This window comes from Artibeus jamaicensis, unplaced genomic scaffold (assembly GCF_021234435.1).
Source record: "Artibeus jamaicensis isolate MK-2021 breed Jamaican fruit bat unplaced genomic scaffold, CSHL_Jam_final scaffold_1019, whole genome shotgun sequence".
Classification (NCBI taxonomy): Eukaryota; Metazoa; Chordata; class Mammalia; order Chiroptera; family Phyllostomidae; genus Artibeus; species Artibeus jamaicensis.
The window spans coordinates 6,687,173-6,711,070 of record NW_026522025.1 but is presented as its reverse complement, the minus strand read 5'-3'; the positions used below and the strand labels follow the sequence as shown (position 1 = coordinate 6,711,070).

At 40.8% G+C, this 23,898-nt stretch overlaps 1 protein-coding gene across 2 annotated transcripts in view; it reads left to right on the top strand.

Annotated features, from left to right (window-relative positions):
- FYB2 (FYN binding protein 2) overlaps positions 1 to 23,898 on the top strand; it is a 105,472-nt gene that overhangs the window by 75,363 nt on the left and 6,211 nt on the right. For both annotated transcript variants that reach the window (XM_053655466.1, XM_053655465.1), the window contains exons 10-16: positions 8,745 to 8,859; positions 8,950 to 8,990; positions 10,465 to 10,528; positions 11,524 to 11,619; positions 13,664 to 13,692; positions 15,252 to 15,312; positions 21,400 to 21,477. In XM_053655466.1, the coding sequence (XP_053511441.1) occupies positions 8,745 to 8,859; positions 8,950 to 8,990; positions 10,465 to 10,528; positions 11,524 to 11,619; positions 13,664 to 13,692; positions 15,252 to 15,312; positions 21,400 to 21,477 (484 nt within the window). The remainder of the gene's footprint in view (positions 1 to 8,744; positions 8,860 to 8,949; positions 8,991 to 10,464; positions 10,529 to 11,523; positions 11,620 to 13,663; positions 13,693 to 15,251; positions 15,313 to 21,399; positions 21,478 to 23,898) is intronic.

The window sequence follows — 23,898 nt, the reverse complement described above, 5'->3', positions numbered from 1 at the left end:
GTCTGAAATGCCTTTATGCTTGTTCTCTACCTGCTGATGTCCTATTAGTCCTTTCAGGTATACTTCAAAAGTCACTTCTTTGAGGCCTCGCTAACCTCCTTCCATCCTCCTCCTTCCCACACTCCAGGGACCACAAGTCTTCCCACCCCTGTCTCCATGACACTGAACAACTGGATGACCACGCTGTTGTGTGAGGCTATAGAGTGGACCAGTTCTGGGACCCAGGAGCACTTCATACTAATCCTGTAACCTTGGAAAATGTCCTTACTTTCTTGTGTAAATGAGGACACTACCACGTATTTCCCAGTGCTGTTTGTCACTGCATATAAAGTGTCTGGTTCATATGCTAAATAAGTGTTAGTGCTCTTCATTCGTTTTTATTTATGAAAAATTACAGCACGCCTTGCATTATAATTCGTCATGCACATGCTTGTCTCCCATGGCATACTGTGAGCATCTTGAGATCAGAGACCATTTGGTATTCTTCTCTGTATCTCCAATAACCTGGCACAGCGTCTGGCATACTTGAGCTGCCTAACAGAATTTTGGTAAGTAAAGGAATGAAAGAATAAATCAGACTTTAGTTTCTGACAATATAGTAGATTAGACAATCTGGCTGTCCTGACAGAAACAAGAATAAAAGTTTTTAAAATTTATAGAAGTATCATAGAACTGATATAAAAAAAATTTACATACCTGCAGTAACCAGGAATCCTGGGAAGAAGTAAGCTCCAAAATTAGTTTTGCCCTGAGGGTTTTTACTGAGCTCTGAATCCCCTGAGCTCCCATTTGACTGCTTCGCAGGTGGACTGCAGGGGCTCCATCCCAGGGCCTGCCCAGAGGGAGTTTATAATGGGAGACTCCTGCATAAAGTTGGCATCCCAACAGGTTACCGCCACACTTCAAGAATAAACAAGACTGTGCCTTTATTTAACATTACTGTGCTGTGTACTTATAAATCTAAGATGGTAGCTCTCACAGTAAAAAAAAAATTTAATTAAAAAAAGATTTGGGGCAGGGGAGACATTTCTGGTTAGGTGAAGGAGAAAGCACAGAGGTAGCATTAATTTTAAATTCCTGACTTAAGATGAGAAATGGACAGAATTATTTAGATTATAGGGGGAGAAGTGGAAGAGAAGAAATTAAGTTGCAGTGAATAAAATAGCTAAAGGAGAGCCCTGAATTTGGGGGCGAAAGACATTCTCATACAATTACAGAATGTCCATGGAGGGTCACTGTAGATGTGGGGATTATGCTATGATGAGAACAGTCTGAAGAGGATTATTCTCACTAGTCCACATGTATCACTAAAGTGCAGAGGGAGTTGCTGAGCCCATTAATAAGTCTTTACAGTACTTATGATGGGTAGCACAAAATGCTTAGTTGAAGAGAGTCAGTATGAAACAGAAAAGTTTGAGAAAAAAATGCAAGTGTTTTTATTTAAATAATCCTATTCAAGTAGACCTCGCTTGAAAAAAATGAACAAAATAAAAATATTGCTTCTTTGACTGGAAAAAAAAGAACTAGCAATATAAACCCCACTGAGAAGAAGCAAATTTGCCCATTTTTACCTTTATGTTAAATTAGTTATCAAAAGCTAATCCTCACGTGTATCTGTAGGTCAAATTTACCCTATTGGTGTGGTCCAAGAGAAACCCAGTTGAATCTTAAGTGGTACTGGCTTGGTAGCGCTCCCAGACAATTGGTAAAAATGAACCTAAATCCTCTTCGATCAAATTCTGCCTTTACCCTGCATTTTAAATAATTCCCACAAAGTGATTTTTTAAAAATTTAACAGTTGATAGACAAAAACAAAACTAAACTAAACTAAACTAAACACACAAGGAAACAAATCACACTCAGTAAAAACTAGCAGAAGAACAGACAAGAGAAACCAACCTGCAACTTCTGGCCAAGATGGAGACATAGGTGGAAATACTGTACCTCCTCACACAACCAAGTTTAAGAACAAGAAAGATTTAGAAACAAAAACACAACCAAAGCAGACAGAAAACTTAACTGTACCAAAATCTGACGACAATGAACCATTCATCGGGATTGGTAAGAGGGGAAGAGTCGGCAGCTGGCAGAGAGGGGTCTCAGCAGGAAACATTTGGCAGATCCCAGGTGTGGGGTGGCAACAGGCAGATCTAGTGAGGGGGCAAGGCGGCTGGCTGACCGAGGTCACATATTCACACACAGATAAACCAGGCGAAAAAATGGTCAGTGAGACAGACCGTGCAACCCAGCGCCCCAGCAATAGGAATTAAAGCCTAAAACCACTGATTGGAGAAACTTTTGGGGGTTGGGGTGCCAGAAGAGGTTCCCAGCTTCACAGGAGAGTTCAATGGAGAGACCTACAGGGTCTTAGAACAAACACAAGCCCACACACTCAGAAAGCAGCACCAGAATGGCCCAATTTGCTTATGGGAAGTGGCAGAGGGGCTGAGAGAGAGCAGAACAAACGCCATTGCTCCCTCTCTGAACCTGCCCCCACATACAGCACCACAACCCAGGGACATGGGTTGCCCCACCCTGGTGATACCTAAGGCTCTGCCCCTCATATGTAACAGGTGTGACCAGACCAAAACATTATGGCTCAAGCAGAAGAATAGTTCAAAGCCCCAGAGCCAATACTTCTAAGTGACCAAGAGATAGCCAACCTAACGGATGCACAGTTCAAAACACTGGTGATCAGGATGCTCACAGAACTGGTTGATTTTAGTCACAAATTGGATGAAAAAATGAAGGCTACACCAAGTGAAATGAAGCAAAATGCACAGTGAACCAATAGTGATGGAAACAAAACTGGGACTAAAATCAATCAAGTGGACCAGAAGGAAGAAAGAAATGACCAAAGAGAAAAGAATGAAGAAACAAGAATTCAAAAAAATGAGGAGAGGCTTAGGAACCTCTAGGACATCTTCAAGTGTTTCAACATCTGAATTATAGGGGGTACCAGAAAGGGAAGAGGAGCAACAAGTGGAAAACTTATGCAAACAAATAATAAAGGAGAACTTCTCCAGTCTGGCAAAGGAAATAGACTTCCAGGAAATCCAGGAAGCTCAGAGAGTCCCAAAGAAGTTGGACCCAAGAAGGAACACACTAAGGCACATCATAATTATATTAGCCAAGATTAAAATGAAGGAGAGAATTCTAGAAGCAGCAAGAGATATGGGCAAACAACAAATGTTGGAGGGGTTGTGGGGAAACGGGGTCCTTAGTTCACTGTTGGTGGGAGTGCAGACTGGTACAACCATTATGGAAAACAGTATGGATTTTTCTCAGAAAAATAAAAATCAACCTGCCTTTTGACCCAGCAATTCCACTGCTAGGATTATATCCTAAGAATCCTAAAACATCAATATCAAAGAACCTATGCACCACAATGTTCATAGCAGCACAATTTACAATAGCCAAGAGCTGGAAGCAACCTAGGTGCCCATCAGTAAATGAATGGATCCAAAAATTGTGGTACATATACACAATGGAATTCTATGCTGCAGAGAGAAAGAAGGAGCTACTACCCTTTGCAACAACATGGATGGAACTGGAAAGCATTATGCTGAGTGAAATAGGCCAGGTGCTGAAAGACAAATACCATATGATCTCACCTTTAACAGGAAGCTAAACAACAAAACAAACAAGTAAGCAGAAAAAAAAAACCCAAAGAACAAAGACACTGAAATAGAGAACAAGGGGATAGTGACCAGAGGGGAGAAGGAAGGGAAGTTAAGGGGAAAAAGGGGGAGGGATTTGGAGGAACAAATAGGAAGGACACAGGGACGAGAACTAAGGGGGGGGGAGGAAATGGGAGGGAGGTGGGGAGCAAGGGGCAGGGGAGGCTGGGATGGGAAAAATAGACAAAAAACTGTACTTGAAAAATAACTAAATAAAATTAAAAAATTAAAAAAAAAATAAAGTCACATTTTAAGATAAAAAAAAAAAAAAAGAGATATGGGGACAGTCACCTACAAAGGAGTTCCCATTAGACTGTCAGCTGATTTCTCAAAAGAGACCTTACAGGCAAGAAGGGGCTAGAAAGAAGTATTCCAAGTCATGAAATCCAAATACCTACAACCAAGCTTGCTCTATCCAGCAAAGCTTTCATTTAGAATGGAAGGACAGATGAAGTGCTGCCCTGACTGGCATAGCTCAGTGGATTGAGCATGGGCCTGCAAACCACACGATTGCGGTTTGAGTCCCAGTCAGGGCACATGACTGGGTTGCAGGCCAGTTCCCAGCAGATAAAGTGCTTCTCAGATAAGATCAAGTTAAAGGAGTTCATCATCACCAAGCCATTATTATATGAAATGTTAAAGGAACTTATCTAAGAAAAAGAAGATAAAAAAGATGGACAGTGAAAGGACAGCAAACTCACAGTTATTAACAACCACACCTAAAACAAAAGCAAACTAAGAGGATAGCTAGATCAGGAGCAGAACCATAGAAATGAAGATCACATGAAGGGTTAGCAATAGGGAAGTGAGAGAAGGAGAAGGGGGGAGAAGGTACAGAAAATAAGTAGCATAGACCGTAGATAGAAAATAGATAGGGGGGAGGGCAAGAATGGAGGGGAAATACAGAATCTAAAGAACTTGAGACATGTGGTCATAAACTAAAGGGGGGGAATGGTGGGGGAGGGGTGTGCAGGGTGGAGGGAAATGAAGGGGGGAAATAGAACAACTGTAATGGCATAATCAATAAAATATATTTAAAAAATAAATAAAATAAAATAAAATAAAATAAAGCAAGGCCTACAAAGCACTCAAAACTAGTTAGTCAAAGAAAGAAGAGGAGGAGGAAGAACAAACATAACAATTAAGTCTGGATGTGAGATCTTAAATGTCTACCCAGAATTATGTAACTTAGTGAAAATATCTGTGAAGAATGAAGGAAAAAAAATAAAACACTTTCAGACAAACAAAAACCGAGCTATTTTAATGACCAAAATTTTCTAAAGGAACTTCTAAAGCAGGTACTGAGGCAAGAGGAAAATAATCCCACATGGAGAATTCTGGATGCAAGAAAGTAAGCTGAGCAAAAGTACCAACCAAATAAAACATTGATGTCAAATTAGGGAAAAGAGAACTAAAATACTGACATTAATAGTATATACCTTGGGGAGGTGATCAAAGTTGAAGACTTCTAAGGTTTTCAACTGACAGTAACAACACTAATTTACTTTACCTTGAAGAGAGTTAGAATAGCTAGGATATATTCATCAAAAGATTCCAATCAAAGAATGAAAGTCATGTTACAGAGTGGAAGGTATTTGATTTAGGACAGGGGACTGAATCAAAGGACTCATGTATGAAATATATATGTGAGTTCTATAAATACCCTTCTGTCCAGAAAATATGAAATGGAAATAGTTTATATTTCTATAAACATCCTATATTTAGACTATATAAAATAGAAATTATTAAGAAAAACATAAATTTAGAGAAATTGGGAAAATATTTGAATGGATACTTCACCAAAGGGGTTGTTATCCAAAAGGCCAATACACTATATAAAGCTGTACAAGTGTCAGGGAAATTACACTACATATCCACCAAAATGTGTAAAGTAAAAAAAAAAAAAAAAGACTAAATAAATCAAGTATTAGTGAAGTTATGGAACAACTTGAACTCTTATTTATACACTGTTGAGATCATAAACTGGGATGATCACGCTGGGAAACTGTTCAGTGATATCTATTAAATCCCAACATGTGCATATTCTGTGACGTAGGAATTCCATGCCTATTCTCATACCCAACAGAAGTGCATACTTCAGTCTGCCAAGACATATACAACTTGTTTATGGCAGAATTCTTTTTCTATAATAGCCTTAAACTTGAAACTGTCCAAATATCCATCAAAAGTAGAATGGGGAAACAAATTATAGTATATTTGCACAACAGTTATAAGAATGAAGAAAGTATAACTATACCCAACAATGTGGATGGATCTCGCAAACATAATATTGAATGACAGGCAGCACCAAAGATGACATTCTAAATGACTTCATTAATATAAAGTTAAATATGCAGAATTCACCTCTGGTATTAGAAACTAAGAGAATGGCCCTGGCTGGAGTGGCTCAGTGGATTGAGCATGGGCCTGCAAACCAAAGAGTCACTGGTTTGATTCCCAGTCAGGACACATGCCTGGATTGTGGGCCAGTTCCCTAGTAGGGGGTGCTGGAGAGGTGACCACACATTGATGTTTCTCTCCCTCTCTTTATCCCTCCCTCCCCCTCTCTAAAAATAAATAAATAATTTTTTTTTTTTAAAAAAAGAAAGAAACTAAGAGAGTGGTTCTCTTGTGGGAGGGAATAGAAACTAGAAGGGAGCACAAGAGGGCGCTCTGGGACATTAGTCCTGTTAAGTTTTTTGATCTCTGTGCTTAGTAATACATGCATATATTCAATTTGAGAAAATATGTTGAGGTTGTGATTTGTGCCTTTTCTTGTATATTATACTTTAATTAAATTTAAGAACACAGTATGGCAACTGTTAAAATATAAGCACAGCACACATAACTTCCAAACAAAAAAAATAACAAGACCGAATGAAGATAAATTTCAGTGAATCAGGAAAGAGGAAGACAAGCAAAAAAAATAGAGCAAGTAAAAGGCATGCAATCATGTAATAAGATAGTAAGTATAGATTTTAAAATACCAGTAAACACTCTAAATTTACTACACAAAATTCTCTTGTTAGGAGATCTATGCATTGAAATCATTCAAAATTAAAAACAGTAGTTGAGTACCTTTTGCGTGCCAGCCCTGTTCTAGGTGCTGCGGGTATCACAGTACACAAGACAGACAAAAAGTCCTGTCTTCATGGAGGTTACATTCTGACCAGAGGAGACAGATAATAAACACACAAACAATAACATCACCACTGTGTGGAATGGTAGGAATGTGATGTGGAAAAAGTAAAGGAAAGAGAATTAGGGAGGCTGGTGGAGGCATTAGCAGCTGCAGTTTTAAAGTGCTCATGGATGGCCTCAGAGACCTTATACATAAGGAGGCACAACCAGACGTGGGAGTGGGCCCTAGGTGCACCTCGGGGAAGGATGTTCTGAAATGAGGGGAAGAGAAGTGGAATATCCCGAGGCAGGAACCTACCAGCTGTGTTGGAGGAACAGCGAGGAGGCCAGTGTGAGGAGAGCAGAGTGACTGAAGGACAGTACAGCTGGAGATGAGGTCAGGGATAGTGCGGGGCAGATGGTGCAGGAGTATTTGTAGACCATTGCAAGAACTGTGGTATTTACTCTAAATGAGATTTGAAAAACCAATGAAAGGTTCTGAGCATAAGCATGGAATGATCTTACTTGCATTTTAAAAAATCGTCCTGGCTGCTGTCTTGAAAATAGAATGTGGGATAAATGAGGGGACCCGTTAGGAGTTTGCTGCAATAATTTAGCTGACAGACCACAGTAGCATGGAAGAGGGGGCCGCAGTAGGGTTGGTGAGGTGTGTTTGGATTGGGGATGTAACTTGAGAGTGGAGCCGTGGGTCGGAGGCAGGATGTGAGACAGGATGCAACCAAAAGGACAGAGTTGCCACTTCTTACTGAGTTAAGCAAATTTCAGGCAGAGCAAATTTGCAGAGAGAAATCTGAGTTTGCTTTGGAACACAGTATGTTTAGACAAGCAAATGGAAATGGTGTGAAGGCTGACGGAGTATCTAGACTTCATCGGAGATGTCCAAGTGAGAGCTGTCAGCTGTGGAGTTGTCTGTGCTTGTAAAATGAAATCATAAACTTCTACGTCTGTATTTGCCAAAAGGAAGGATTAAGAAAGAAAAAAATTGTCCCAAACTAAGAATTAAGCAACTTTGTGTTCAGCATCTTTGTTTTGTGTGGGAAAAGTTTACTGATGTCTTCTTAAGTAAAAAGCAGGGCCTCCTGCCTTTGGAGCTGACCTTCACTGACACAACTTGGGGCTAGATGCTGATTGACTTCACGTTGGAGGGAAGAACCTTGTTCCGTGGTTCATTTCATTAATGGACATAACTCAATTTGCTTATTGTTAACTTTGCAGATATATTACTACTTATTTCTGATTACTAGTTCATGTCTCAAAATGGTTCTGAAACACCCACAATCTAACCATTAATTATGCCAACAGATAAAAAGGTGACAATTTTGTCACCTTTTTACAGTTACAACAAAATTACAGTTCTGTGACATAAACCAGTCCCTGCCTTTCACAGCCTAGCTACCTGTGCAGACAACCCTCCACATTTTCCCCTGGGTGAACAATCTCCTGGCTGATTCCAGGGTTAATGAATATTAAATGTTGACACATATTCAATCACCTTGTCCAACACATTTTTCTTTAAGAAAAAAATGTACAGAACTGGGTAAGGTCATCTAGGTAGAGAGAGAAGCCCCAGGGCTGTGCCCTAGAGGACTCCAGCGTTTGAGGTCAGGGTTAGAGGAAGAGCCATTTAAGAAGAGAGAGGAGTTGCTGGCTCTCTGGGTAACTAGCCCCTTTCATAAACAGGTGTTAATTCTCGCCACAGTCATGGAAGAGCAGGTGTTATGCATCATTATCCCAGCTTCTGAGTCATAACAGAGCCTCTGCTAGGGGAAGTGGTTTGCCAAAGGATCGTGGAGACCAAGGTTATAAACCAGTTTCAGCCCATGTACCCTGCCTTTTCCTGTTCTTGCCTCTGTCACCATGGTGTGTGTGAATGCGTTCATGATAGTGCTTTCTCTTCAGAGGCTGTCTCTGCTTTCCCGGCAGGTGGGTACGTGGAGGCCTTGGAGGTGACTGCAGGAACACCAGGCCAAAGGCCCTTTAAGCCCAGTTCCACCTCAGAAGAGACCTATGATGATGTTGAGTACCCTGGGAGAAAGGGGTAAGTTCATTCCAGCCCCTCAGCTGTGGGGTGAGACTTTAAAGGCACAGCGGGACCGATTCATGGTCTTTGTTTCCTTTCTCCCCATAGATCAAGGTCAGACTTCTCGAGCTCATTTGTCTCCGATAGTGGTAAGTATAGGAAGATGTTTCTGAAACTGCCAGTAGGAACTGCAGCTGTGGCTGATTAATGATAAACTGTCTTTTGCTTGCACATATTTTCAATATTACCAATGGTGCGGGGTGACGGGAAGCCAAGGGAAGCGGCCTGAGGCCTGTGTTAGTAAATACATTTCGACAGGTGAAGGTGAAGATGCTGGTAATGGGGCTCTGGGGGCAAAAAAAGCAGCTTCACTGTGAAACTGCTTCCTTCCTGATCTGTTCCCAGTGGAAGTCTGATTACAGGAATGCTTTTACTTAAAACACTTACAGGGCTTCCCAACACTTGTACGGCCCACGTTACATGGTCTACAGGCCTTGGGAGGGGAGGTTGGCACCTGCCTGCCTCTGCGGCCTGCTCTCTGCGCTCAGTCTCCACCTGTGAGATCCACCGTGCCTCTTCAGTGCCTCCGACCTGCTGGGCACCCACCAAGCTCCTGCTGCAGGGTGTGAGCCCATGCTGCTCCCTCTTTCTGGTATTTTATCTCCTTCCTGTACCCCTTTGCCTAAGTGACTCTTAACCTTTCTTCTGATGTCGGCTCAATCATTATTCCAGGGAAGACTCTCCTTGATGTATAATCTCAGGTAACATGGCTCTCTTTTTCACAGCACTTCTCAGAGGTACAGTTTTATATTTACGTGATTCTTTGCGTAGTGACTGTCTTCCCCCTGAGATGGTTACCTCCTTTACGTTTACCATTTTCCTTAGCCTCCCCCAGCATAATGCCAGGTACATCCAATACATTGTTAAAATATTTGTTGAATGAATGGATGAAAAAATAATGGAGGAGGGATAATCAAATGCTACTTCGGTTGCATTTGTCCTTCTTAAAAATGTCCGAATTTTAGAGGGAGAAACCATCTTAGAGATCATTAAACACAGTACCCTCATTTTGAAATGGAAAATGAGGCACAGGAAAGTGAAGTGACTCTTCTACATTCAAGGTGTATCAGTCAGGTTGTGAACATGAAGACTCTCTGTGGTCTGGGGGACTCAAAATGTATCTGTGTTTATTAAGCCCATGCATTGGGGTAGGCTAAGCCTCTGCTCTGAAGGGAAATACCGTTCAAGATGTATTTGTTCTCCATTATTTCTGTAGAATTCAACCCAATGATGTTTAGTGGACTCTGATCGCTACATACTAAACGTGCAAAAGGGGAGGGTAGAAGGAAGCAATCTGCTAATAAACCAACTTTCATTTACTAAATCAGTCCCACTGTGACTTGGGGGTGGAAGCAAATATTAATTTTTGTTTGCACATACTATTCCAGAGGTTTAAGTACTTTTACCATATACTTACAAAAACATGAATGCTTCCATAAAAACTATTTAACAAACAAAAGAAAGGTCAAAATACTCTAGCACCTAGTAGGTATCCAATAATTTTTTGTTAAATATGAACCAGAACCACTGTCAATTAATGGGTGAATTTTTTTTTAATTTCAGAAGAAAATAGTAAAGAAATGTATGAAGATGTATACAAAACAAAGAGCAACTCCACCAAGATAGAGTGAGTTTCTCTCTTTCTTGGCTTCCTGGCTAATGATATCTCCTATTAGTCTATCCAGGAAAATCACTGTAAGAAGTGACTCCCTTCCCTGCCCCCACCTTCTTTAGGGAGGACTTGCCCAGAGAGTGCAGGTAAGCTATGGTAATACAACATTGTGGTACATGGAATACTCGTAATTATGTACAGGCACATGGCATAAACTTCAAATCACATTGCTTTCACTTCTGAGAAAATGTCCATCTCCCAGAGTAGAGGACTTTGATATTGCATTAGAAGATAAGTGAGAAAGAAGTAATTGTCAATAAAACTTGCTTCAATTCTATAGTACTTTCCCAGGAAGAAATCAATGGTTGTCAAGAATATTTATTCAAGTGGGTATTATTTGTCAAGTTTAGTTATTAGGGGCATGTTATGGAAGAGAAAACAGCCATGGTCAAAAGCAAGAAGTATATAAGGGTTGAAAGAAAAAAGGGGGGATCAGTGCTGGGTGGGAGGGTGTGGATGCTTCATTCCCTCTCCCTACCTACCCCCTGAAACCCAAGAGCACATTTGGAAAGATCTTATTCATCAGCTGGGCAGTCAGTGTACCACCATTGTTGTATGATATCATTCAGAAAATTAAAAATCAGTGACGTGAATTTTAGGAGTCAAGAAGTCCTATAATTTATTTCTAGTATCATTTGTAAACTCTGCCTCCACGAGTCATCCTCTCTGAAAGGAAGACTTTCCTCTACAGATTGCAAAATAGAGACCATTCATCATCAATGAAAGTTTGCACTGATGTGTAATAGCTCCTTCTGTGGCTGACTGGTTCGTGCTACTTCATATGGGCACCAAAACAAAGAAGAGCAGAGAAGTGTTGATAAGGCATTTTCCTGCTCTTCCTCGAGTGGGGTGTTTTAGAAATGACACCAAAGCCCTTGATCCTTTCGACTATGCCTGCCGTTTGTAGTACTCTCTCAAACGCTGTCTTTATATTCTCTGATTCCTCTTAGTTTAGATGGAAAGGCACTTAAGAGACTGCAGAGATTCTTCAAGAAAGAAAAGGATAGATTTAAAATGAAGACGACCAAGTTGAAAGAAAATGTAAGGTAAAAAGTCCCTTTTTATTTGTGTTTCCAGGAGAGAATTAATAGTGCTGGCCTGGTAGTTACACAGTTTGATGGTCTCCATCCTGTTCTCAGACACAGTGAGGGCAGATATCAGAAAGGAAAGCTGAAGGCCCTGGCTATCACCTCCCTCCTTCTTGCCAATCCTTGAGTGAACCACACCACAGATGCTAATAAAAAAAATAATGAAGTCTGTTTTGAGAAGACCAGTGAGAAAAGGTTGTAAACAAGGGTAGAGGGAAAGTCTTCAGCAAAGTCCAGAAAGGAAACTGACCTTATCATCCTTGGCATATATTCCTATTATCTCTAAGCATTATATTATTAATTACATCCTTTTATGCTTTCTTATTCCAACAAGCTCCAGTGATTTTTATTTGTCTACATTCTAATTTGCCTCTCTTGAGAAATGCAGTGTGTGGAGAGGGAAGATGCAATTTTCAGCTGAATGGTCCATGTATCTCAAAGTCTTACACCTGGAAAGAACCCCCAAGATCACCCCAGCTAATGACCAATGTTTGGAAGGTTACATTTTTACTGGTAATAGCAAGAGATGGAGGCCTAACGTCTGGCTTCTGGTTCTGGATCTCCCATTTATTCAGTATGTAACTGTGGGCAATTGGCTTCCGTTTTGTACCTGTAGAGCTCATTTCCTGTTGCAAACAGTGAAAGGGGGCCTGGTAATCTCTGAAGGCACTTCTCTGCCTAACCCATAGATACAGGTATATAGATACATGTACAGACCTATAGTTTGTGAGAGCAGGAGATGGTAAAGTAATTTACCCAGGGTCACTACATGTACTACTAACATGGAATTATGTTGTTCTACCTTGAAGTTCTTTTCCATTATAAAACTTCAAATTATGCAGCTTTACGTCTAATTGTCTGTTGGGTATAGATCAACCAACAGATCCAACAGACTATAGGGTTTATAAATTGTAGTCCTGGCCACGGAAGAAGAGAGCACTTAGCTCCAGTGGTCGGTGAGACCTAACAGCAGCTCCTGCCTGGTCTTAGCAGGTTAGGTGCTTCTGATAAAAGTTGTTAACAAGACGCCTACAGTCCCTTATACATTGGACACAGGTGAGAACGCTCTCTCTGACTTCTGCTGCACCCTGCACATCTTGATGCTGACAGCATCCGGCGGGTTTACAGGCACTCGGGCAGGGAGCAGCGCTGTGCATCAGCTGTGTCCCAGGCACATTCCCTTCCACATGCTCATCTGAGAGGAAAGTAGCTCTCTCGGATAGGTGACGGGATGCACTTGAGAAATGAAGAAACTGAGGCATGCATAAAGGTTAGCTGATTTTCCCAAAAGTGCTGTTTTTTGGACATTCCTTTATTATGCTTTCCCCCGCTCTGAGTGCTATATTAATTTACTTTGGTCTCCCTCACTAAATCCCAGGACAGAAACTCTGTCTAACTGTGTTGCATACCTAGCAACACATGGGCCTGGTCCATGGTGAGTGTCCTCAAAATACCTGTAGGGCTGAACTTCATTGCTTTAAAATACATGGGCATTTTTTTCTATTATATCATATTTCCTTTCATGTCATCTTAATGATGAGATTTAAGGAGAATCACACAGTGTCCTCTCCTCTTAGCAATTTACTATCTTCCAGTTGTACCTGGTCTGGAATTCTCCCCTCACCCCCTTGGCTTCTGCACATAGACAGGCAGGGTCCAGTGTCCCCAGAGGGTTGTCCACTCTCACCATACTCGTATCACACTGTATGTGCCTGATTGACATCTTGGAAAGTTAGAGTGTGGAAATAGAATTCTGTGGATGGAGAAGGGCAGGGCTGGGGGGTGGCCTGGGGCTGTCTGGTTAGGAAAGGGGGCATAAGTGGTCACCTGGGAGGAATAAGCCCATTTAAAGGGAGGTGGGGGATGGGCAGAACAAGATGCAGGAAAGATGTGCTTCACCTCTTTGACTGGAAGCAGCTGTATCAAGAAACCTAGTCATCAACCTGTTATTCCGAACATGGCTTTCTTTCCTAACCCTGTTGTGTCTTTTGTCAATCAACAGTGCATTTTCCATTTCGCTGCCCAATTTAGGTAAGTGACATTCACTTACTGCTGGCACCGACTACTCAGCGTCGGCACATTCAGGGGCAGGGAGAGAGGAGCCCTTGTCCTTCCCACATTCCACATGCAATGAAAAATCAATACATCCAGTCAATGAACCAATTGTACACAAAGTAGCAATGACTTTGGGGAAGACGAGTAACATTTCTTTTTTTTATTTTGAAGTTCTATCTATCTATCTATCTATCTATCTCTCTATCTATCTATCTATCATCTATCTATCTATCTATATATCTATCTATTTATAATTGTTGTTCAAGTACTGAGTAACGTTTCTTGAGTGCCTATACTATACCAGGCCTCTTAAACTCCCAGAAAAAATGATGTTCCTGAGTCTTTCAGGGAGGCACCAAGAGCCACCTCCGGACTTCAGGGATCTGGGACTTGTACCCAAGTCTCTTCGATTACGAAGCTCACACATTTGTACCACACCGCCTCTTGGGGGATTTGATAGCCATATCACCCTGATTAAGATGTGATAAGTTGAGCACAATTGCATGCAGTGCAGTACACACATTAATGAATCGAGGATGGGTCACTGCAGTGTTGTTTGCTTTGCTATAGACACAATAGTGCACAAGTTAGCTCAGAGCCTAACACATGGTGTGCTCTCAACACACGTCCAGGAAACTGAAGCCGTCAGTAAAAGAGGGTCACTTCTGCTGTTGTTTGTTGGTTTTCGTGGGCTCTAGCCGTGGTGGCTACTTCAGTTTCAGTCTAACTTGGCAATTCAAATACAGATTGTATTCCATAAATACGAGTTTGTTGGATGAGATAACAAATGGTTTTATGAGCCTGGCAAAACTACAAGCCTCCCCAAATATTCTGGATCTATGTTTTTCAAATAAAGCCAGCTTAGAATAGGCATGCATTGTACCCCATTCAAATTTATGAATAATTGAATGTTAACTATGAATAATTAGGCCAGAAGGTCTCAAACTCAGGTGGCGAATCACTTCAACATTATAAATTTCTATGCAGAGCACCAAGGAATGCGAATATCCCAAAATGAACATGTCTAGTTATAGTTAAGTATTAAGTCAGATTCAACTTAATACAAAATTATTATAAAGTAGCAGTTGCCAATAATTTCAAACAAAAATCATGGGGGGAAAATCAACATTAATATCCTGTTAAACTGTTTTCCCCCCTTAGGAATTAAGAAAAAAACCTTTTATTATTCTAGCAGTATAACATCTCTGTCCAGGTCTAGGAGGATGGAAACCTAGTTAAACTGACCCTTTTGGCAGCTCATAGTTCTGGAAATCAAATCGCTATAAACATGTATGTATGTGAGTGTGCGTGTGTGTGTGCTTGAGATATCAGGATGCTCCTCAGTTGAATTTCTTCCCAAATGAGAACCTTTTCCTTCTTTGATCCTTTCAGCCTATCTGTAGTCTACGATCAGATTTTGATAAAATAGGCTTTGGGAGACACCTGGACAATTAGGCAGTTGTGTGTGAGTTGAGAAACCAGGGATTGTATAAACCACCTACTAATGGACTATTTTGATCCCATCTTGACTCTAGAACTTAGGTCTCAGGAAGTTATCATCCATCATGATGTGAACATAAGTGAAAAAGAGTCAAAGTAAGTCAATTTACCTTTTTTTTACCCCTGTTATTTTATCCATTTCCTGGTGTTTTGTTAAATATTAGAGGGTCATCTTCCGATGCTTGGAGTCTGGACGGAAAGTCAGCTTGTTCTATCCCCCCACCAAGAAGGGAAAACAATAAAGAAACATAGATGATCTAACAGTGACAGGTGATTCAAAAGTCACTGGAGTTCTAAAATCTTTTTCTTATCTTCGAATTTGGAGACTTGAAACTTATTTCAATACAACAAACCCTGATTTAATACTCTCCTGTGGACAAGGCAACATGGAAGACAGCAAACACTCCCTGACAACACCTTTGTTCTCAGAGACTAAAGAGCTATAGTCTATCAAGTAGAAAAGCATCCCAGAACTTGATTGCCCCTCCCTAGCTACTTATCTGTCCTTTCCCTCTCCATTAAGTGGCTGAAAAAGGGCCTGCTCCTCTTCCCCAGCTCCCTGACTGTGAGCTTCTGTTCCTATCACACTAGTGAACTCGTTCTTTGTAAGGTCACTAATAACTTCTCTGTCAAGTCCAGTATGTGCTTTTAAGTGCTCAATTCTCTTGGCTTCACTATAAAGCTTACACTGTTGACAATGCCAACCTTAAAAAAACAACTGACTTTTCCCCAGGTTTCCATATTATCATTGTTGCTTATTTCTCATCTCTGGCTGTCACTCGTCCTGTTTGTTTTTTGTTGTGTGTGTGTATTGTGTGGGTTCTAATTCTACCATGCAACTCTCTCAAAATTATGCTTCTCAGATTTCCTATGTGAGTTCTCTTCTATTCTTCATGTGTTCTTAAATGCTCTCTTCCACATCTAAGGCTTTATTAGTAATCATTATGGCAATATCAAAATTTACATTTTGAGATTGGATTTCTCTTCTCCACTCCAATAAGCCTGCCAGCTAGCTCTCTTTGAAACTCGGAATTCCTAATAACTCGTAACCTCAACCCTTGTCATCCAAATATGGCCTCTTTCTTCTAACTTTTCCAGTGAGCACACTGTTGCTGAAACCCAAACCCTAGGCATAGTCCAAGCTGCCTCCTCTCCTGCCCGGCACCCTCTTCTGTTCCACTAACCCTCAGAACACTGCCGCTTCCCCATCCGCCCTGCACAGCCACCATGCAGGCCCTCCTTGTTTCTCAGCTGGATTGTCGCAGCAACCTTCTGAATGCATCTCCCCACTGCTTCAGTTTATTTCTCAGACTTTCTCAAGTGCAAATGTGATCATGTCACAAAACCAATCCTCCCCAGCTTAAAAATATTTAGTGGTTGCCAGTCTCTCTCAGAATGAAATCCAAACTGTTTAGGAAGACATAAAATTCATCAGCGATCCAGCCCCTGACAAAGTCTCGGCCTCACCTGTACTTCCCACCCATGCACCACTCCAGTGTTTCGGCCCTACTTTACTACTAGGAGTTCCTGGAACTCAACAAGCTATCCAGCATTTCTAAAGCTTCACGTTTGTGCCAACGTCACCGATTCATTCCACAAATATTTAATGAGCATGCGCTATGTCCCAGGCACTCTGCTAGATGTGGATACACAGCAGTGAAAACAGATAGGACTTCTATTCCTGTCTGATTGGAGACAAATAAGTTAATAAAAAATAAATCCATAATTTCACATTGGAACGTGGTTGTTTGGATACTTTGAAAGAGAGTGGACATAAGGCGTTTGTGTTGGGAGAGGGCCAACAGTCATTTCAGAGTCGATAGTTGAGGAGGCCCTTACCGGGAGGTGAGAATTTAAGGAAAATAGACTGGTTCTACCTGTAACACTTTGCCATGGTTTTTGCCTGGTTAGCTATTTTATATCTCATTCTTTACAACTGAATTCAGATTTTACTTTCCCCAGGAAGTGCTCTCTGACCTTATATACTTGGGTTAGATACCCCTTTCTTATCAGAACACTTTTCTCATAGTCATAGTGATCTTCTTTCTTTTCTCCTCCTTTAAATGGAAACTCGCCAAGGTAGGGACTGTATCATGTGACCTTATACCAAAACATAGTTAGTTAATTCAGTTAACAAGGGACCTAAAAAATGAGCAAAGTAATCTGGGAGCTAGGACAAAGGAGCCATTTCCATTGCTTAGGGGGTGAAGGAAGTTTTTGTGCCAAGCTGAAACAGGAAGGTTAGGTAACAATTTTGACAAACAGGAGACAACTGTGTAAACAGAAAACAGGTGTTTGGGAAAGCTCATTGCTTCTGATAAACAGAAATTCTGAATTTTAATGTATTTGAATTTGTCGATTTATTCTTTATGATTGTTGCTTTATCTTTTAAAGAACTCCTTATCCCAAGATCACGTGCTGTTCTGCCATAGTTTCTTCTAAAACTGTTAGTTTCGTGTTTTATACTTAAACCTTAGATCTATCTGGAATGACTTTTCCTCTGCATAGGGAAGTAGAGACCTGACTAAATGTTCTTCCACGTGAATAAATGCCCTAGCATGATTAAGTGGTCCCTATTTCCCCCACCAATCTGCAGTGCCACCTGGGTCATACCCATTCCCAGAATCTGAAGATTTCCATGCTGTCTATTCCAGTCCAGTGTCGTTTCCAGCTGAAGTGCATTGTGGTCTGGGAAAATAGTTTTTATTAGTACCTTGACAATACTATTAACAAAAATACTTATATAGCTCTTACTACATGTCAGTCACTGTTTTGTGTGTTTAATATGTATTAACTCATTCAATCTCACAACAATCCTGTGAGGTAAATACTGTTATGACACAGACTGTATAGAAGAGAGATTGAAGCACAGAGGTTAAGTTATGTGCTGAAGCTCACGCAGCTGGTGTTGGACCAAGGATTCAAACCCACGTGTTGGATGCTCAGTCCTTCCTCTTACCTCCTATACACCGTGCTCTGTATCCTGCTGATTCTCATTGTCTTACAGTGTAATTTTCCTGATACTGTATACCTACTGATCTTTTAGTTACTATTTCCCTAGTATACATTTTTAATCCTTTAATTTTCTGTTTCTCATGTTTGCATTCTCTTTCTCTCTCTCTCTAATATAAAAAGCATAGAGCTGAATTTGGCTTTTTAAAACTCCAGCATAGCAATTTCTTATCTCCTACCTTGTCCTTGACCTAATGTCAATCTTGTGCAATACTGTGGTGCTGATACGAACATTTTCCTCAGTACACACCTGTCTTGCGCTTGCAGACTGCTGAGTGCACTGCCTGGTTTCACCTGATTTGGTGAGGACTGTTAGGGCTATACCATGAGGACTATACCATGCATAGTACTTACTCTATGTGTAAAGTGTAGCAATTTGTTAAGATAAAAACGAGACCAAAAACTTTCACCCATGATCTAGTAGTTTTGAATTTGGAGGGCCCTTTCAGAATATTCTTCTGCCCTCTACTGCCGAAGGAAAAAGTACAGAACTCTGAGCAAGGGTACAATGTAATCAGAGCTCCACTGCCCGAAGAGTAATCCTACCCTCTCACAGAATGAAGAAAGTCGGAAGTGGAACATATGTTGGACTATCATTACAATCTCTCAGGTGAAAGATGATCGAAATGCGTTCTAGGCTGGTAAAAGAAATGAAGGCAAAGTTATTCCAGAGAACTTAAATGGATGCTACTGAATTGTGAATTCCTCGGGAGAAACCGTATCTTCTTTATCCCCATTATCCGGCTCCTGATGCAGCACTTGAGATGTGGTGGGCACGTGAGGAATGTTTCCTGGACAAATGATGTTTATCAAATCACTCAGCCTGTCAGAGTCTGACTGATTTTCATGTGAGAGAGTAAACCTTCGGTTTGGCTTCAAGTACACCAACTATTAATGGCATTTGTAGCAGATAGAACATTGACGGGAAGTAACAATTTGGAAGGAGAAGAGAGAGGGAAGATGGCATTTGAGTTCCTATAAGCCTGGCTAGTGTGCGCATCATGTCTGGGTGGATATTGGACTGAAGAGTAGCCCAACCTGCTCTGGACTGAGTTGTGGCTAGATAATCCAGACCTCTGTCTTATGTTTCATTTCCTCCTGTTCGTTAGACTATCCCCGGTGAGTCAGCAAGAGAAGGAAGAGGGGGATCTTGAAAAGGACACTGGAACAGCTTCTACAGCCTGGCACCAGTGGGACCTATAGCACATCACCTCACTTATCTGAACCTCAGTTTCTTAACCTGCATGATGGCAACAATCCGAAGCCTGCCAAGTTCATTAAGGCCTCTAGGTCCCTAGAAAGCAAAAATAAGTTGGCAAAGAGGCAAAAACTCGACCATAATATTCACATGGTCAGCATGGGTATGAATTGGTAAGATACAATCTTTCTGAAAGAATAATTTGGCAATGCATATCTAAAATGTGCAAATCCTTAATGCAGTAATTTTACCTCAAACAAACTAACTCTAGTAAAAAAATTAAAATAAAGGAAACATGAAAAAATTGTGTGCAGAAATATCTGCCTCAAGGTTATTTATAAAAAAATGAGATATTTAAAACTACCCACATTTCCAATAATTTGATAAGAATATTATAGTATACTACTCAGCAGAAGCATGAAGATATATGCTAAATACATCCTAAGTAGTTTTCAGTAACATAGAGAAATGCTTGCAGAAATACCAGAATGAAAACTCGTAGGTATAATATGATCTCAATCCCATTTTAAGAGGCTTGGGAATATTTAGGAGACTCAGATGTCCTGGAGAGCTCAGATCATGCTTACTTTGTTTTCTACTTCTGCTTCCAGTTTTTAGATACTCAGAATGTGCTGCTCTCAAATCAGTAAAGAAAATAAGCTTTTAAGTAGGCATCCGCCTTGCCCATTCTCAGCCCTCACAGCTGCACTGCTTCCAGTCAAGTCCAGGGACAAGTTCACACCGCACACTCACTGTGTGCCCAGCACAGAGCAGAGCCCATTGGATGCACTGGAGTATGTGGTTGGCTCCCATCTTCTGGGAACCTACAGTGGGGAGAGGAAATGAGTGGCCAGTGGACAGTTAGCAAACCAGTCACTGCTGAGCCCCATGTTATAGGCTCCCAAGGCAACAGACGTAAAAAAAGACAGAGAGACTGCAAATCCTTCGACAAGCCCTGGAAGGCTTCTTGAAAGACTTCCCTAGGCTGCATCTTCCATGCTGGTCAAACGCTGTGTTCCTGACGTACCATTGGGCGGTTGTGGTCATAATCTGGAGGGAATGGTAACACACCATCTCTGAAAATCTCAAAAATCCCTGTGACATAATATCCTGTGGTTCTAATTTACCCGATGAAGAGTTCAGACATGCAGACACTGGGGACAAACAGATGCTCTATGGAGTAGGGTCCTGTTTTGCTCATATTGATGATGGACCGAAACAACAAACAAACAAAAAAACCCTTTGGAGCAGCAGGTATGGTAAAAGACCACAGTCTTCAGGGTCAAAGGCACCTGGAGGTTCAAAGCCACTGTCTCTGTGACCATGATGGTTCTCTGCTTATCTATTTCCCTCTTTGTAAAACTGTATGAATGACCACTTTAAAGGATACTGTGAAAAATCAGGTAACATATGTAAGAGCATACAACTTGCCACATAGGGGCTCAAAAAGTATTAGTTCTTTCTAATACCTTCACCCCTCCATGAATCCTTTCCTACTAATGCCAAACACTAGTTGGATTAGTTTTTTTCCTGGTGGAGGTTAGTATTATTATTCAGATTCTAGAGGCAAAGAAACTGAGGCTCAGAAAGGAGAGGAAGTGGGATGATAAGCGGGCTGATCTCTTGCTTCTGGTTTCAAACTCAGATCCTCACGGATCGGGGTCAGCCATCTATGGTCTGTGGGCGAAACATAGCAGCCACTTCTCTTTGTAAACACAGTCACGGGAGCAGAGTTCAGTGGTCACCACAGGGATGTTATGCCTTCCGGAGCCTAAAGTATTTACTCTCTGGCCTTGTCATAGATTATCAAAATATACTTCTAGATGACTTTTATTTATTTATTTATTTATTTATTTATTTATTTATTTATGTATTTATTTAGCAAAACATAATTGCCCAGGGAGTACCGATGGTTTTCACAACTGGTTTAGTTCAATCTTAATTTACTGGATCAAAACTACTTTTCTCCTCAGAGATGAAGATAAAGTAAAAATTTGGAAGCCCAAGCTTTTTAAACCAAAGGGGAAAAAAGGCGCTGAAGAGTCAGAACGGTGAGTACACAGGGGAACCTACATTACCGCGCACTGGCTGCGTCAACTGAGGCAAGTCAGGAAGTCTGATTTCCAGGTTCTTCATCTACAAAATGAAAATATTCGCATCTCAACTATAGTACAGCTGAGAGGACTAGGAGAGACACAGAATATGAAAGTACAAAGAACCACACACATTTGTCTTCATCATCATCATCCCTGCTTTTGGTGAACAGGGAGTAAGGAAAGATTTCATACCAGCCCTAGTCAGACAATGAAACATTTTCAGTCTTCTTTCAGGTTCAGAGAACTTCCCCTCCATAAGACAAATCTTAAACAATGCACCAATCTGAACTTAAATAAACTAGGTGTCATACAGTAAGACTGATTTCCCTAAAATACAATATAATTTTATTTATGTCTATGTTAGTGTTAGAATTTCAAAACAGTGTTTCGTCAATTCAAAATCTAACCTTCATTCCTGTGGTTCAAGCTCCCGGCTGGCTGTCAGGGAGGTGATTTTTTGCTGTCTCCGATGTTTCTTGGTGCTCAGCGCTCCAGTCTTCCCCTCATTCGCTAGGAGGTGGGGCAGATCTGAGGTTTACCCAGTGTCTTCGGGAAATCCTCGTCTAAAAAAGTCATTAGGATGGGAATACTGCGTGGCTTCCCTGCTTTGGGAAACCTGTCTAGGAAGGTCCTGCAGGGCCACCCCCAAAGAAATAAGACATCAGTTTATACAAAATTTAAATGCAGAGATGGCATACAATGACCCTTCCTTTAAGTTTACTTTCTTTCGGTTTAGACTTGATGTAATTTATTTTTTCCAAATTGGAAAGATGTATTCACAGACCAGAAAGCACTTCCCACCTTGAACTTCACACCTTTGCATAACAGAGCACAGCAGAATTCCAAGAGAGGAAATAATAGAAATTTTTACTGCCCACCCTCCACCCCTCAAAAAAGGCTTTTTAGTATTTTAATGTCTATACACGTCTTTTTAGAAAAGAATTTTCTGGCGCTTTTTTAATTCTTGTGACAAACTGATCCTTTACTTTTATTCTCAACTGGGTAAATTTGAAAATGTGTTAAATTTTAAAATGCAGATTGAAGGTATCATTACACCTAAATTGACATCTCAGTTTTCAAGTACTCTTGATTCCTTTCTGAATGGTCTCTATTGAAACATATTCTACCAATAAGAAACGCTTTTGATATTAGTACAATCCTGTCATTATCCCTTTATTAATCAAAGATGATGTTTTCAGAGAAGCTGGGGAAGGACATGGCAGGTGTAAACTCACAGGTATGATAGCCCACCTCGTAAGGCATTCCCACCATGGGAATATGACTCTCCTGTAGGCAGTAGAGAGAGATTAGAAGGTTTTAAGTGAGAGAGTGACATGTCAGTTAAATTTTAGGAGGATGACTGGAGGCAGGTGTACAGGTGCATACACAGAAGGAAAGACAGGAGGAAGGTGATATTTCCGGTGTAAAGCGGTCGTGGCCTAAAGCATGGCAGAGACTGTAATCTCGGACGGAACAAAGAAGATAGAGGTGGTTAGACTTCTGAGTAAATTTCTCCAGACTTGCTTGGCCTGTTCCCCTCCATCAACACCTAAAAATACTATGGTGGAGCACCAACCCCCATGTGTAGAGTGGAAGGAGAAGGCAGAAAGAGCCCGTAATCAGCCTCTGCTGTATGGTTATGCACCTTCATGTCCCAAAGTCTTTGCATGTATTTTGTGGCATCTTGCACTTTTATTATTTTTTTTAAGATTTTATTTATTTTTAGAGGGGAAGGGAGGGAGAGAGGGAAATCACTGTGTGGTTGCTTCTTGAACGCCCCCTACTGGGGACCCAGACCACAACCCAGGCAGGTGCCCTACACTGGGAATTGAACTGGCAGCCCTCTGGTTTGCAGGCTGGCACTCAGTCCACTGAGCCACAACAGCCAGGGGCTATTTTCTTAATTCTATTGTCTTCATAATCATTCAGCAACCTGGAAAGTTCTTTGATGTACAGAGATTTTTGATTCTCCAATTAGGTTTGAAAAATTGGAAAACCGTGAGATGTAAGCTATTTACTCACTGTTTTTTATTAAGTAATCTGAGGGTGAGTGGGACAATTGATAACTTTCCTTACATCTGTTCTTTCTTAAATTTATACTTGTAAATCTGATTCAGAGAAGTTTCTTAACTTAATTTGTTCAACCAATTAAAGATGTTAGTTCAAGTTATCTTGCTGTCAAAAAAAAAAGGTTTTTAATTGTATGGGGAAAGAACTGGTATTACTCTGTTCAGTGGTTTTGACAATCTGCTCTGATGGAAATGTAATACAATGTACATAAAATTACACACACACACAAATTATACCTAAGCATATCCTGAAGTAGGATGACTAAGATTTGGAAACTTGAGTTTTATTTAACCCAACCTGCATTTT